The 16,671-nt window shown below is 45.3% G+C and overlaps 1 protein-coding gene across 1 annotated transcript in view; it reads right to left on the reverse strand.

The window, feature by feature from the left end:
* The window catches only part of EYA2 (EYA transcriptional coactivator and phosphatase 2), a 287,678-nt gene that overhangs the window by 132,768 nt on the left and 138,239 nt on the right, over positions 1-16,671 (reverse strand). The window contains exon 5 of the mRNA XM_061210001.1: positions 16,256-16,372. Within this exon, the coding sequence (XP_061065984.1) occupies positions 16,256-16,372 (117 nt within the window). The remainder of the gene's footprint in view (positions 1-16,255; positions 16,373-16,671) is intronic.

Here is a 16,671-nt window from a genome sequence, read left to right on the forward strand (position 1 = left end):
TGAAAACAAATGACACCAGAGGGACATGTCAAAGCCCTTCTCTGGGTCTCTGTTCCTTCAGGAGTGAAAGGATAAGTTGGGATGATGCTGAAACCATGCGATTGGGACTTGAACCCATAGTCTTTTTAAATCTTTTTATTTTACTTCATTTTTGGCTGTGTTGGGTCTCCGTTGCTGCGCGCGGGCTTTCTCTAGTTGCGGCGAGCGGGGGCTACTCTTCGTTGCAGTGCGCAGGCTTCTCATCGCGGTGGCTTCTCTTGTTGCTTCTCTTCTCTAGGCACGCGGGCTTCAGTAGTTGTGGCTCGCGGGCTCTAGAGCACAGGCTCAGTAGTTGTGGCGCACGGGCTTAGTTGCTCCGCGGCATGTGGGATCTTCCCGGACCAGGGCTCGAACCCGTGTCCCCTGCACTGGCAGGAGGATTCTTAACCACTGTACCACCAGGGAAGCCCCCCACGGTCTTTTTAAATTGAGATCACACATCTGGTCTCAGGACTTAATGAAGTTCAGGTTCTTGATGTCTCATCGCAGAAAGAATTCAGTGAGAGACAAAGTGATGGGTAAGAAGTGCATTTATTTAGAGAGAAACACACTCCACAGAGTGTGGGCCATCTCAGAAGGCGAGAGGCCCTGAAATACGGGGTGATTAGTTTTTATGGGCTGGGTAATTTCATAGGCTAATGAGTGGAAGGATTATTCCAACTATTTTGGGGAAGGGGTGGGGATTTCCAGGAATTGGGCCACCGCCCACTTTTTGGCCTTTTATGGTTAGCCTCAGAACTGTCATGGCACTGGTGGGTGTGTCATTTAGCATGCTAATATATTACAATGAGTGTATAATAAGGCTCAAGGTCTACTGGAAGTCAAATCTTCCAACATCTTGGACCTAGTTGGTTCTAACCAGTTTTTGTCATGTCCTATGGCTATGTCATTCTTCTAAAGGTTGTGCCCTGCCCCCTTCCCTCTTGTTTCAATTCTAGAATGTTCTGAATAGAGTCTCCGGGACCTGGTAGGTGTTGTTACAGGCAAGTTCTGTGAATATGGGCTCCAACGTGCCTGCCCTAAAGACCCTGAGGGAGGGGAGAACCTGGGGTGGGGTGGTGGCCGGAGAGACCTTCCTCCTGGTCTCCATGCATCTTCCATGACCCCCCTATAGTCCACTCACCCCATAGTAGCCGACTGGTCTTTCTAAGATGCAAACCAGATCCCCCTCCCTGTTTTAAAACCCCTGATGGCTGCCTGGTCCTCTCAAGATGAAACCCAAACACCTCCATGTGGCCACAAGGCTCTGCAAGATCTGGCCTCACCCACCTTCCGACCTTATCCTCCCACCCTCTACCCTCCTGCACTCCAGCCACTGGGCCTCCTGTCTGTCTGGAACACTCATGACCCATGAACACCTTTCTTAATTTCCAGGTACCAGCTCTACTGTCACCTCCTCAGAGACCCTGCTGTGCCCACCCCCCAAATTAGACCCTTCTTCCCCAATTTCTCTCTGATACACCTTCTTGTTTATTTCCTCCAGAGCACTCATCACTGGCGACATGATCTTGTCATCTGCACATTACCTTGCTCACTGTCTGTCACAGACTGAATTGTGACACCCCTCACCCCCACCCCCAATTGCATGTTGAAGTCCCAAACACAATGTTGGGAGATGGGACCTTTCGGGAGGTAATTAAGGTTAAATAAGGACATAAGGGTGGGGCTCTAATCCAATGGAACTTGTCCTTATAAGAACAGAGACACCAGAGATCTCTCCTCTCAGGCACACGGAGGAAAGGTCACGTGAGGACACAGTGAGAAGGTTGCCATCTTCAAGCCAGGAAGAGACCTCTCGCCAGAAACAATCTGCCAGCGCCTCAGTCTGGGACTCCCCGCTCTTCAGAACTGTGAGCAAATACATTTCTGTTGTTTAAGCCACCCAGTCTATGATATTTTGTTAAGGCAGCTAGAGCAGACTAATACAGTGTATCCTCTCCTTGGGATATAACTTCCATAAAGGCAGGACTCGACTGTCAGCTCAGGGTTGTACGCCGGCCGGCACCTAGCACGCTGCCTGAAGCAGAGCTGGTGCTCATGAATGTTTGTTGAGTGAATGACAGATGGTCTTTCCTGCACATATAGCCACCTCTCCCCACTGCCTGTACTTGCCATTGTGTAAACCAGTGGTTGTCAAGGGCACTGTGGTACCACTGGGGGTGCTTGGAAATTGTGGGGACACTTTTATTGGGGACACAGTAGCATTTAGTAGGTAGGAGACAGGAGTGCTAGATACTCTGCAATTCATGGACTAGTCCAGCAAATTGAAGGATTTTTCAGGTCCTGCCTGACTTTTGAATATCTGACCAGACAGTCACATAGATGAAGACCTGGCTTTAATGATCTGATCCTACAACACAGGGGTTGGCTAACTACAGTCCCAGGGCCAAATCCAGCTCACCACCTGTTTTAAATGTAAGATTTTATTGGAAAACAGGCTTGCCCACTTATTTACGTATCGTGTATGGCTGCTTTCAAGCTATAATGGCAGAGTTACAAGTAATTGGGAGAGAGATCTATGGCCTGAAAAGTCTAAAATAGGTACTATCTGGCCTTTTAACCAAAAAAGTTTGCTAACCCCTGTCTTAGCACATCAGTCCATTTTACCCGTAAATACAAAGGACTTTTTTCCCCCTGGGTTTTAACATTCACTAAACTTTGCAGTAATGCTACTATAATGTGTTCAATTGCAACTGTACTGCACTATAATGTGTTCAGTTATTCTTAATCGACTATTTGACAATATTCAATTATGCTACGTAGAAAACAAGAAAAAGAGATGGGATGCAATCGGAAAATGGGCATAAGACCTAAATAGACATTTCTCCAAAGAAGACATACAGATGGCCAACAGGCACATGAAAAGATGCTCCACATCACTGATTATTAGAGAAATACAAATCAAAACTACAATGAGGTATCATCTCACACTGGTCAGAATGGTCATCATTAAAAAGTCTACAAATAACAAATGCTGGAGAGGGTGTGGAGAAAAGGGAGCCCTCCTACCCTGTTGGCAGGAATGTAAGTTGGTGCAGCCACTATGGAAAACAGTATGGAGGTTCCTCAGGAAACTAAAAGTAGAATTACTACATGATCCAGCAATCCCACTCCTGGGCATATACCCAGACAAAACTATAATTCAAAAAGATACACGCACCCCTACGTTCACAGCAGCACTATTCACAATAGCCAAGACATGGAAACAAACTAAGCGTCCATTAACAGATGAATGGATAAAGAAGATGTGGTACATTTATTCAGTGGAATACTACTCAGCCATAAAAAAGAACGAAATAATGCCATTTGCAGCAACACGGAGGCTACTAGAGATTACTCTCATACGCAGCGAAGTAAGTCAGAAAGAGAAAGACAAATACCATATGATATCACTTATATGTGGAATCTAAAATATGGTACAAATGAACCTATCTACAAAACAGAAACAGACTCACAGACATAGAAAACAGACTTTTGGTTGCCAAGGGGGAGCGGGGAAGGGAGAGGGATGCACTGGGAGTTTGGGGTTAGTAGATGCAAACTATTACATTTAGAATGGATAAACAACAAGGTCCTACTGTAGAGCACAGGGAACTATATCCAATCTCCTGGGATAAACCAGAATGGAAGAGAATATAAAAAAGAATGTAGGGAATTCCCTGCCAATCCAGTGGTTAGGACTCGGAGCGTCCACTGCCGTGGGACACGGGTTTGATCCCTGGTCGGGGAACTAAGATCCTGCATGCCTCATGGCACGGCACGCCCCCCAGCAAAAACAAAACAAAACAAAAAAAAAACACTACCAAGAAAAAAAGTATAACTGAGTCACTTTGCTGTACAGCAGAAATTAGCACAACACTGTAAATCAACTATACTTCAATCAAGAAAAAAAGAGACAGGATGGATGAAACATAAGAAGCATTATATAAACTTAGGTGAGTAGCTTGTGAGATATGGGCAAAATTCTAAACATGTGTTAAGAACAGAGAATAAGAAAGTTAGTAACCTTGTATGACGCATTAAAAATAGAATGAATGGAACATGTGGTAAAAAGGATGGAAGAAACACAAGTGTTACTTATATAGAAAGGAGTGAAAGGAGGAGGTCAACCTTAAACAGTAAGAGGAACCGGTTTCTGCCATCGCTACGCCGACAGTTATGTCAACCCCACACTGGCCACCTGCTGATGACAACCAGTCTGTGCCACTCTGGCCCCAAGCACCCTCTGTCCTAGAAATATAGCTGAAAGTCACGGCTGCCCATCAGGGTAACCAGAGAGCTACACTGGAACCAGGCAGAGCTGCCCGTCTCCCGTAGAGCAGGGTGGGCTGACTCTCCAGGTAACTTTCACCTGATGAGCCCCTTGTTCAGCTTGAATTCCAGTCCCACTGACCACACACACCATCATCAGGAAGGCTGATGGGGCTGAGAGAGAGAGACAGGACGTACACAGAACCCAGGACCCAGGCTGTGTGGTCCTTCCACCTCCTTGTACCCTGCCCTAAGTGGGTCAACTCCATCTCTCTCCCCTTGTTTTCCAGTTTAAGTCGATTAAATAAACCGTGTTATCTGAGCATCTTAATTTGTTCTATGAGCCTTATCCCTATGACCTCTGGAAGAACATGTCCCTGAAGGCTGTCACTGCTTCAGGGCAATGTCCCAAGGATGTCACCACTGTCCGTAGAAGGATCGCTGTCCTTTGGTTTGGATTTTACCAAGGCTTGTCTACTGTTCTGGAAGTTCATGTTGCTGACAGCCACACTGCTGGCGATGTCTGGGCTGGCCGTGTAGCCCAGTGTGTCAGCCATGATCTTGTGAGTCTTCACATGGGTCTGTCTGACTATTTCATTATGTCCTCTAGTGGGGTCATGCCTGGGCAATTACATGTTCAAAAATACAGTTTACAAATTACTTTCTCTATTTTATAGTAAGGGCATTCTGCCTGACTTAAAAAGATACATGTAAGTAGGTTAAATTATGTACAAATTAAATTTCAAGAGAGTGAAGGGGCTTTCTAGGACATTTGTTATAAAAAGGGGGCACTGGGTCTGATGGGGTTAGAAACCTGGATGTAAACAGCCCTGGTGTCCAGGCTGCATTCCACGCAAAGACCTCAACTACCTTCCGAGGGAAACTGGGCTTGAAAATGAAGCTCCTTCCCTGGGCCCCAGAGAGAGACAGCCCAGGAGCTTCCTCTCCCTAACGGTCCAAATACCTCCCGTCCACACCCCACAATCAATCCATCAGCAATTCCACACTCAGAATATACCCAGAATCTGACCACTTCTCCCTACCTCCACCTCGACCGGCAAGTCAAGCCTCCATCACCTCTCACCTGAACTACTGCAGTCACTTCCACACTGGTCTCCTGCTTCATTCTTGCCCTTGCACTCTATTCTCTACGTGGTGGCCGGAAGGAGCTTGTTAAAACTAAGATGTATCTTGTCACTCCCCTGCTCAAAACCCTCCACTGTTCCCCATATCTGATAGTGAAAGCGAGCAGGACCCTGTGGGGCTTCTGGGCACGGAAGCCTTTCTGTGTCCCCCCATTTCTTGGTAATAGGCTTCAGCCTCCATGACCTTCCCTGAGTCCCAAAGGGCAGATTCAAACAGTTGCTAATCAGGGAAGGGAGGGGATGCAGAGACAAGGAAGGAGCAGCCAAGAAACAGTAGCACAGCCCTAGGGCAGGTTCCTGGTCCCACCTCAGGGGATACACATAACAGTATCTTTTGAGCTCTTTATAGAACTAAAACCCCAATAAATGGAAGATGTCAGTGCTCTTCAGTCCAGAGAAGACCACCCGAGGCCAGATTAAAAGGAACCAGAGAAGCTCATGAGACCAGATTAAAGGAGTGCAGGCCCTGCACACACCCTAATCTTACCAGCAGCCCCACCCTTGAACCATTGCTATAAAACTCCTCACCAAATCCTCCCGGGTTGGGACACACAGTTCTTGAGGGCAGGAGCCCGCTGTGTTCCCCTTTGCCCAGCAAAGCAAAAAAGCTATTCTTTTCTACTTCACCCAAACTTTGTCTCAGAGATTCGATTCGGTGCCGGTGCACAGAGACCGAGTTTTCAGCATCGGTACTCAGAGCAGAAGCCAAAGTTCTCTCAGTGGCCCCACAGGGCCTTCCTGAGCAGCCCTCCCCTCCCCTCCCCTCTACTAGTTACCCTCACCCAACTCCAGCAGGAACCAGGTTACGAGTTCGTTTTTAATCACCCCTTAGAATTGCACTGCCCAATATGGCAGCCACCAGCCACATTTATGTTTACATTATAATTAATTAAAAATCAAACGAAATTGAAACTTCAGTTCCTCAGTTGCATCAGCCACATTTCAATGCTCAGTAGCCACGTGTGGCTAGCAGCTACCATATTGGACAACACAGATAAAGAACGTTTCCATCATCACAGAAAGGTCTGTAGGCCAGCGCTGCCTTAGTGAACTGTTGTTTATAAAAATCCTTCCTGATCCCCAAACTAACTCTCAATCTCTCCAGCTGTTTTCATCGGTCACCTCCAGCGGTTTTTGGAGATGTGGGTGACCAAATCAAACTTGTTCTATGACCAGAGGAAAAGACCATCCATTTAACCTCGATATGTCCTAAATCCAGCAGACTTCAGCCCAAGTGGGAGGCAGCAAGCCCACCAACACACGTGAAGGTGGCGAGAAGGTAACCAGCAGGGCGGAGGCACGGCATGGCACAGGAGCGCTAACAGGTATCAGAAAACCTCACCCACGTCATCGTGTGCAGAAGAGTTGCTGATTCACACCAGGAAACCTGACCTCAGTCCAGGAACCCGAGGGATGCCAAGCCTGGCTCCTGTCTTGACCGACACAGTGAGACCAGGCAGACTTAGCCTGCTCAAAAGTAGCTGAGCCAGGACAGCCTGGAAGTTGCTGCTGCCCAGAAGAAACAGGGAAATACTTGACTTCACAGGAGGCCACTGGGTTCCAACTCAGCTATAACCACACCCACCATTCAAATCTTCTGGGGTGTGCCTCACTGGTGAAATAAATCAGAGGTGGGGACCAAAAGGGGTGATCTTTCCAGCTCCCCAAGTCATCACTTGGCTTGGAATTTTCTCCTTCCATTCCTGGTCTCATAATCTGTGGTTCAATTAAGAAAATATGGAACCAGATTACAAGATAGAGGCATAAATAAAGAGAGTGTTTAAATCCACTGCCAATATTGAAAAAGAATGAGATTTTTACATTAAAATATAGTTTTGAGGATTATCTTAAAAAATGGAAAGATCTGGCCTCTCTGGGGTCCCATTCTAGCGTAGTAGCAATGAGCTAAAGCTGAAATAACACCCTGCCCCCTCACCCCCCCCCAAGTCTGATGGGTGTGTACCCTCCAACTGCCACAGCCCTTACCACTCCCTGTAACAGTACACCTAGCTCACTTCTCTTTTATTTACAAGAATCACATCCAGGAGGAGTTTAATTCACAGAACTGTAAAATCACTTGAAAAAGAGTAACAATTTGTTTCTGATTTGAGACAGTAAACATTTCATTCCAGGGTGCCATTTGATTTCTGTTTTGTTTGTTTGTTTTTGTTGCTCTGACGTTTCTTCTGGTGTTCTCTGCCATACCAAAACAAAGACAAAAACAAAACAAACACCCACAGTCAAACTTGTCAGTCTTTTCATTGGTGACGTCTGGATTTCTGAGTCATGGTTAGAAAAGCCTTTTCCACTTCAAGGTTATAAAAATTTTGTTCATTCTTGTTCTAGTACTTTTATAGTTTTACTTTTGATGTTTAAACTGTTGATCCATTTGGATTTTTTTCTGGTATATAGTAATAGGAATGGATCTCTTTTCCCCCCTGATGGCTAACCAGTTGTTCCAATACCATTCACTGAATACTCTGTCTTTTATCACTGACCTAAGATGCCATCTGCCCCATGTGCTGAACTTCCTGACATGTTTTGCCTCATTCTGGACTGTACATTCTCCTCTACTAGTCAGTCTATTCAAATACCTGAACCACGCTATTTTGATTATTGAAGCTTTATGTTTCAATACTGATATGCTTAGTACCTTACCACTCTTCTTTGGTACAGTTTTTCAAGTCTAATCTCCTAGTTCACAGAAAAGGAAACACAAAGTGGTCAAAGATCTGAAAAGATGTTCAACCTTGTACGACACATCTAGAAATTCGTAGCACACTGAGATACTGTTTTTCTTGTGCATCAGATTGGCAAAAACTCCAATGTTAGATTACACTGGGTTGGCAAAACATGCACTCTCAGACACTGCTGGTAGGAGTTCAAATTAATAGGATCCCTATGGAGGGTAACTTGGAGATATCTACCAAATTTAAATAGGGACTTTCCCCTTGACCCTGAATTCCGCTTTTGGGAACTTGCCCATCAGATATACTTGCAGAAAACCAAAATGATATACATATAGGGATATTCATAGCCATATTGGTAGTAATTGCAAAAGACTGGAAACACCCAATAAGGAACTGGTTAAATCATTTACAGCACATCATTCAATGGAATAATAGGCATCTGTGGAAAGAATGAGGAATCACTTTCTATAGACTGACTTAGAAAGTTCCCCAAGGTATATAGCTAACTGAAGAAAGTGAAGTGCAGACACTGTGTATAGTATGTTACCTATGAAAACAAAAAAATATACAAGTGTTTTTGCTATAATCTGAGAGGCCATACATTGTGCAAAATTGTGCACTGAAATAATGGGGCCTATGGGAAAAAACAGGGTTGAGGCAGATTGCTCAAAAGCAATGCAACTTAGTAACCACAGCATTAACAAAAGCAATAATAATTCCAATAAAAATAATAGCACAGTGAAAAAATAAATAAGTAAATAAGTACTATACAGAGAAGTGCCACATTAAATACAGGACTTCCCCTTAAAAAGGAGGTGAACGTATCTTGACGGAAGGGGGTGTACAGACGACAGAGGTGTTGAACTATGGAAACAAGGGCAAAATGCACAAAGATTGGGGGAAGCTGCAACGTAAGTTCTTCAAAAACAGAGCACATGGCCAAATTGAGGTCAGAGGAAAAATACAGGTCACCAGAGACTGAACTGTATTCCTACAAGGCTTGTTGCCTTTACTTGTGCTATGTATTTTGCATTCAGCTGCTGTTACCATATGTGCTGGGAAAAAATGCCAATGAATCAATGCAGCAGTACCTGCAGTTGTGGCCAAGACTGAGTCCCAGGGACTGGATTTACCCTCCAACAGGAAATAGTTTAAAAACAAGATTGCCAAGACATTGGGCATCAGATATGAAAGACAATGATCCTTGAGAGACAGGAAACAAGTGGTGACTATAAGACCGTCCCAGTGTGGAGAGCTTCCAAGGAGGAGGACCCAGGTGGCACCCACTGATCTCTCTGAATTGAGAGATGGAGCTGCAAGTCCAGAGAGGCCAAGGTGGTTAGAATTCGCAGAGCAGGGTACCAGAAAAGAGAGGGCTGCACAGAGAGAGTGTGCTGAAGATTTGCAGAGAGTTCCCTGTGAGAGTTCACTTGAGAACTGACTAGCACATGCCTGTGAAGAAATTAGTCAAGGCCAGGAGAGAACCACCTCATAAGATTAGAAGGAACAATCCTCAGAGCTCATAACAGAATTGGGAATAGTTCCTGTTCCCACCAGCCCGACTGGAGAACCTCATAATGCATGGGGCATTGGGAGGAATACTCAGAAAGGTTTGCCTCAGTGCTGGGAAAATCTGCTAGGTAGAGACAACTCTAGACCAGATGCTGCTCTGCTTCTCCCGAACGAAGCTTAAAGCAAGACTTGAAAGACCCAATCTACTTCTATGTAACAACTGCATCCCAGAGCAAAGCTCAAGAATATTCACAGGAATAGAAAGATATCCAGCACCCAACAAGGCAAAATGCACAGGTCTGACATCCAATCAAAACTTATCAAACATGCAAAGAAGCAGGAAAATATAACTTATAATGAGGAGAAAAATCAATGAAAACCTCAAAATGACACAGATGACAGAATTAGTAGATAAGCACATTAAAACAGTACTGTATTCTGTCTGTTCAAGGAGCCAGAGGAGATATTGGACATGTTAAGTAGAGACATGGAAGGTAAAAAAAAAGACCCAAATCAAACTTCTAGAGATGAAAACTATGTATAAGATGAAAAAAAAGGGCTTCCCTGGTGGCGCAGTGGTTGAGAGTCCGCCTGCCAATGCAGGGGACACGGGTTCGAGCCCTGGTCTGGGAGGATCCCACATGCCACGGAGCAACTGGGCCCGTGAGCCACAGCTACTGAGCCTGCGCGTCTGGAGCCTGTGCTCTGCAACAAGAGAGGCCGCGATAGTGAGAGGCCCGCGCACCGCGATGAAGAGTGGCCCCCGCTTGCCGCGGCTAGGGGAAGCCCTCGCGCAGAAACGAAGACCCAACACAGCCAAAAATTAATAATAATAATAAATAAATAAATAAAATTTATTAAAAAAAAAAAAAAAAAGATGAAAAAAAATGCCTGGAGAGTAATTAACAAGCAGATCAGATACTGCAGACGAAAAGATTAGTGAATTTGAAGACATGGTGGGGGGAATATTTGAATAATGGCCAAGAATTTTCCAAATTTGATAAAAACTATAAACTCACAGATCTAAGAAGCTCAATGAACACAAAGCACTAGAATCATGAAGACTACATCAAGACCCATCAAAATTAAACTGCTTAAAACCAGTGATAAGGAGAAAATCTTAAAACAAATGAACCAAGACACCTTTGGAGTTATACTGACATCATTTCCTTGTTTATGAATCACATATGAGTTAGCTCTTGTCACAGAACTATGCAATATAATAGACTGTGTTCATGATTGCTTATATTTGCAGAAGGAAATTCTGGATGGGTTCACGGGAACCTAGTACAAGTGGTTAAGTATTGGGGATTTAGAAGCTGAATGGCTGTTGGATGAGGGTGGCATAGAGATTTCTGTAGATGTTTAAAGTAGATAAATGCATAACCTGCCCAAAAATTAATATAAAGGAGTAACTTTAAATGTATCTTTTTTTTATTACAAAAGGAAATAACATTGGCAGGAAGGGAATTAGAGAATGATGGCTAATGGGCATGGAGTTTCTTTTGGGGGTGATGAAAATCTTGTGGGATTAAGATAGTGGTGATGGTTGCACAACTTTGTGAATACAGTAAAATCATTGAATTGTACACTTTAAAAGGATGAATTTTATGGTATGTGAATTAATCTCATCAAAAAATAAATTAACTAAAATACAGGAAAAAAAAGGAATACATGCATGTTCATCATTTAAAAAATTACAGAATCAAAGAATTTTAACACAGGAACGGGCCTAATGGTCATTACATCCAGGGCTTCCCAGTGAGCAGAGAACATTAGTTTGGGCAGAGGGTCTCTGTTCAAGTCTACCTGGGAAAACTGACTACTGAATTCTCTTGGAGAGTCACAAGGTGCATCAGTCTGCAAAGGCTCTGAAAAGTCCTGGAGTGAAGACATCTAACTTCATGCTACACACTATTTATCAAATGTATTTGATGTATTTGACAATGACCTTCCCCAACCTCTTTATTTTTCAGTGAGTATTTGTGAGCGCTAGAGCTGTGAAACACAGATTGTGAAAGTTCAGTGACTTGTCCAAAGTCGCACAGCTTGCTGGTACCAGAAATGGTGCTAGATTTCACAAGTCCAGCACAAACTGACCTCAGAGGTCTTGCGCTGAGACCATTGGCTTAGACCCTTCCACTGGACTTTTGGTTTTCCTACACATCCTCGAATCACACGTTTCCATGTTGCTCCTGAATGGCTCAGGTTGGGTTCCGAGGTCAGTATTAACAACCCCTGCCTTTGGTAAATACAAAAGTAATTTCCATAGAAAAAGGCGCTTCCACTGTTTTTAAGGCCCCCCTTTAATGCAGATTTCACCAGGAGGGGAGTTGATGCTGATGTGGGTGGCTCAACAGCCTCAAATTGGTATTCCTCTTTTCTCTTACCAAAACTATTTCTTAAAACTAAGAGTTCAGGAAAGAGAAGTGAATTTGGGAAAAACATAAGACCCTCAAATCTGAAACTAGGATAAAAATAACATTTTACATTTGTAGAGCACTTAGTTTGTGTCAGTGCTGTTCGAAATATTTCACACACATTAACTCATTTAATTATCACGGCACCCCATGCGTAGGTACTATTCGTATCCCCATTTTACAGGGGAAGAAACCGAGGTACTAGGAAGTAACTCAGCTCAAAGTCACAAGCTGGTACATGGATTGCACAACTGGGAAGTGACCTCAGCCTGACTTCAGAGTTACTGCTTTTAACTCTCATGTTACAGAAGCAATGAGAGAAATAATAAAAAGTACACCCAGCCTTGATGGACCTCATCTGATGTGCCCATGGTCATTCCATCTAGTCCTCCAACAGCCCCATGGGGTCATATTTCTTGCTATGATGCTAGTTCCACAGGTGAGGAGAGCGAGGCCCGGAGAAGCCAAGCGCCTCACCCAGGCCATGCCTTGGGACACAGCCTGACTGCAACCGGGTCCAGGGCTCTTAACCCCTCCGGGGCACCAGCAAGTTCTTACACCACACTCTCAAGATGTTCTTTTGTTCTCTTTTTAATCTTTGTGGTCACTTCCGTGAACAGCAGTGTTTTAGCAGGAGAAGCCAAAATGGAACAACAACAAAAATCAAACCCATAAGAAATACATTTCAGCTACAAAAACTCCGGGTGAACTTAAAAAAAGAAAATAAACAACCATGAAAAAGCTAAAGGAGTGCCATGAACTTCTCTCTTCTACGTTTACTGCACATTAGGTGCGGGGCAATGCTATCTAAGCAGATACAGATCTCCAACCAGGGCCTTGTGGCAGGGGGAGAGGGCGAGATGGCTCTGCTGAAATTTTTGGAAGTTTCTGAGATCAGGTAGAGGACCTAGGGAGAGGCATCCCAGCTTACTTAATGCTTGATCTGGGACCCTACACAAGCCACTCTGCTGCGGTGCCTCAGTTTATGCATCTGTAAACGATGGAGTGGTCTCTCTCTACTCAGGTTCTTTTTGCTTCTATAAAATGATGATTTTAATTCTTAGAAAGGAAAAGGACTCAGCTCAGCTTCTGAACATGGACCAGTTTTACGCCAAGTCGGTACTTTCAGGCCTAAAACTCAGTCTCAATCTCCTTCTTCATTCCCTTCTTTGTCCAAAAAACTAAGCTCAACCAATGTCTTCCATTCTGAAATGCACACAGAGTAGCTGGAGAGTTTATTTCTCCTCTGGAACAACTTGAAAAAAAAAGTTAATAGGAAGCACATGGGCATGGTGTGTGAGCCTTCTATGTGTTTGTGTTTGAAAAAAAAAATACTTAAGGAGGAATATGTCAGGCTTGCAAAACGCCTGGGCTGTCTCAAGAGCAGTTTATGGCCATTAGCATTAGACTGAAGGCAGTTAATTGGGACAAAGTCCAGCTGGCATCTGGGCCATGAAGACGATAAGAAAATAACCTGGACTATTCCCATGGTAGGGTGGGAACAGAGCAGCAGATGTTTTTCCATTTGTGAGGGGCTGATGGGGATGGAGGTGGGTCGTGGGGTCTAGGCCAGGGCTCAGCCATGGAGGATCATCTTCTAGATGGATCTATGAGAGTGTGGAGGGCAGGGTGGTGTTGGGGTTACGTGCCTGGGCTCTGGAGTGGAACCACCTGGCTTCAAATCCCATTGCCACAGCCATGTGACCTTGGGCAAGCTACTTTACCATGCTGTGTCTCAGTTTTTCCACCTGTAAGATGGGGATAATTACAGAACCTACGTCACAGGGCTACTGGGAAGATCAAGGGGAATGGTGTATATGTAGAGCTAGGGCGGTATCTGGAGTCCTGAAGGAGTATAGGAAATAGCACTTGGAGGAAACAGCATAGGCTCTGGAATTCTACTCTGAATCCCAGCTCTCAACACTTACTGGCCCTGGGGTCCTTGGGTAAGTCACTTCCCCTCTCTGAGCCTCACCTTCATCATGTGTAAAGCAGAGCTGATGCGGCCCACCTCCTATGGCTGCTGTAAGGACCAGAGGAGAAATAACATATTCTCTATGTCCCAGTCCAGGGAGGCCTCCTGCTTCACTTTCCAGTCTCATCTCCCCTACTCACTACACCCAGGTTCAAGAGTCTCCTTTGGACTCTTTCAACACTGCGAGCCTTTTCCTGCCTCCGGGCATTTGCCCTTGCTGGTCCCTCTGCCTGGGCTGTCCAGTCTCCAGCTACTCACAGCCTGGCTCCTTTCCCTCACTCAGGTCTCCCTAACCACCTGGGTAGCGTCCATCACCACTCCTTTCATCATGGCCCATCACACCACCCTGTTTTGGTCCTTCACGCGATTTAGCACAATCTGTAACGATCGATTTACTTAACTGATCATTGTCTATCTCCTTAGAAGCCCTGAGGCAGTCAGTTCCATTTCTATAGGAAGAGCTGAAAAAAACTGGTTGAGATTGACCCAAATGCAAGTTCAAGTTCACTGTCTTCACAAGCCTTTATGATCAGGATTGTGCCATAATTCACTCCCCATTTGAGGAGAGGTCCTGGCAGCTTGTTCCCTTCAGTGGGACTCAGAAAGACCGCCAGGGGAGACAGAGATGACAGCCGAAGCAGAGGAGGCAGGAGGTACCATGGCGAAGAGCAGGCATTGAATGAGGATTGGCTTTGGGAATTCACCAGACCCCCAAGAGACTTGATGCAACCTGTTTCCCACTGCACTTGCAATAAAATCTAAGCTCCTTGCCCTGACGCTGGGCAGGTCAGGCATTCCCTCTATGACGCAGTTTCTCCTCCTATAAAATGGGAATTATGCCAGAACCAACACTTCGGAGTGTCATGAAGGTTGTATGAGATGATTAGCCACCTCTTGTGGCACGTGGTGAGTGCTTGGTCAATGTTAGCTGACGGTGTCATCAACAAACTCTGTTGCAGATCTTTACATGGAAGCTATTCCAAGGTCTGGGCATTAAGGCTCATCACCCCCTTTCTTTTACGTACCCCTAAGATCACTTGCTGTCTCTTCACAATGCTTTTTCCTGAAAGGCTGCCCTTGACATCCATTTAAATTGTTTCCTTAATTAAAAAGACGAAGCGGCAATACCTGCAATTTTTTTTCTTTTTTTTAAAGAAAAGTAGCATCATGCATTAGCCCACCACCTTGTCATTGCTCTTTCAGTTTTGCATATTACTTTTCAGACTGTTGGTGGTCATTTTTACCAGCTTTCATGAAGAAAAAAAATACCAGGGTGAGGATCCCCCAAATTACTGCCACCAGCCCTCTGCTCCGTGCATCAGCTCCAACGTGCTCCCCATGGGGCACCAGAGAAGAGAAGGGGCCTTTGGATGGTAACAGAGTGCAGGTGGGCACAGGAGAATCCAGCAGGCTGGTTTCTTAGGGTATGTGGGGTGGGAGTCACACACTGGAGTTTCTTCCCTTTCTAAGGTTACCCAATGGGGATGCAGAGCCCAGAACTTCCTGCCTGGAATAATAGCTCCTTTACCTACTGTCCAGTATTCCTAACACCAGGCATTTCTCTGAGTCTACAATGGACTTGCCTGTCCCATCACAGTTAAAATCAAAGCCAACACCTTCCCTCAGCCCTCAAGGGCCTGCATGATTCGGCCCTGCTCTCTCCCCAAGGCTCTCTCCTCTCACATCCCCCTGACCCTGCTTCCGCCCGACTGGCTCCTACTCTGTGCCTCAAACACATTAAGACACTTCCCTCCATACAGCTTTTGCAAGGGCTCTTCCCTCTGCCTGGAATGCTCTTCCCATAGGTCTGCACGTGGCTGGTTCTGCCTCATACTTTGGGTCTCTGTCTAATGTCACGTCTTCAAAGAGCTTTCCCCGATGACTCTATCTAAAGTTACCTCTCCCACCTCTCCTGACCCCTCAACTATTCGTCACTCTCTATCCGAACACCACGTTTATTTGCTTCATTGCATTCAACCCCTTCCGAAATAAGCCGTCTATCTGCTGCCTTGTTGATTGTCAGTCTCTCCCTCCTGCCCTGTAATTGCCATGAGGGCAGAAGTCGTATCTCCTCTGTCCCCCACTGCAACTCTAGTACTTGAGATAGATCCTGGCACACAGTAGGTTCTCAGTAAAACTGCTAAATAAACGAATGAACGACTGGACACCCAGCTCAGGCAGCGCCTTAGAGATGGCAGGGAGGGGCCGCAGCGCCACACTCACCGTGCATCTGGTAGGTGTACGGGCTCTGTCCAGTGGGGGCGGTGCTGAAGCTGGAGCCATAGCTGAGGAATCCACTCTGGCCAGGGGAATGGTTCAAGCTGTCTTCTGTCTTGATGCCTTGGAAGGAGGAGAGAGAAGCACCAGGCACACATAATTAGGATGCTTCCTTGTCACCCGCAGAAGAGCTACTGCGTCAAGAGAGCACGTGGTTTTATCAGCTTCCAGACTGGCTGCAAACTGGTGGTTTGTGAGCTGAAGTTAGCCTACACACGTGTCTTGCTTGGCCTGTGTATTTGAAAGGAAAATCTGAAATTGGTTGTTTTTGTTTAAAAATCAGGAGACTTCTCCAAAAAATCTAGACTTACGGCTTCTCTTGAGCAATAGGCTGACCTAGAAACCTCACCCCTGTGTTCCTG

Source organism: Eubalaena glacialis, chromosome 13 (assembly GCF_028564815.1).
Source record: "Eubalaena glacialis isolate mEubGla1 chromosome 13, mEubGla1.1.hap2.+ XY, whole genome shotgun sequence".
In the NCBI taxonomy this organism is placed as follows: domain Eukaryota; kingdom Metazoa; phylum Chordata; class Mammalia; order Artiodactyla; family Balaenidae; genus Eubalaena; species Eubalaena glacialis.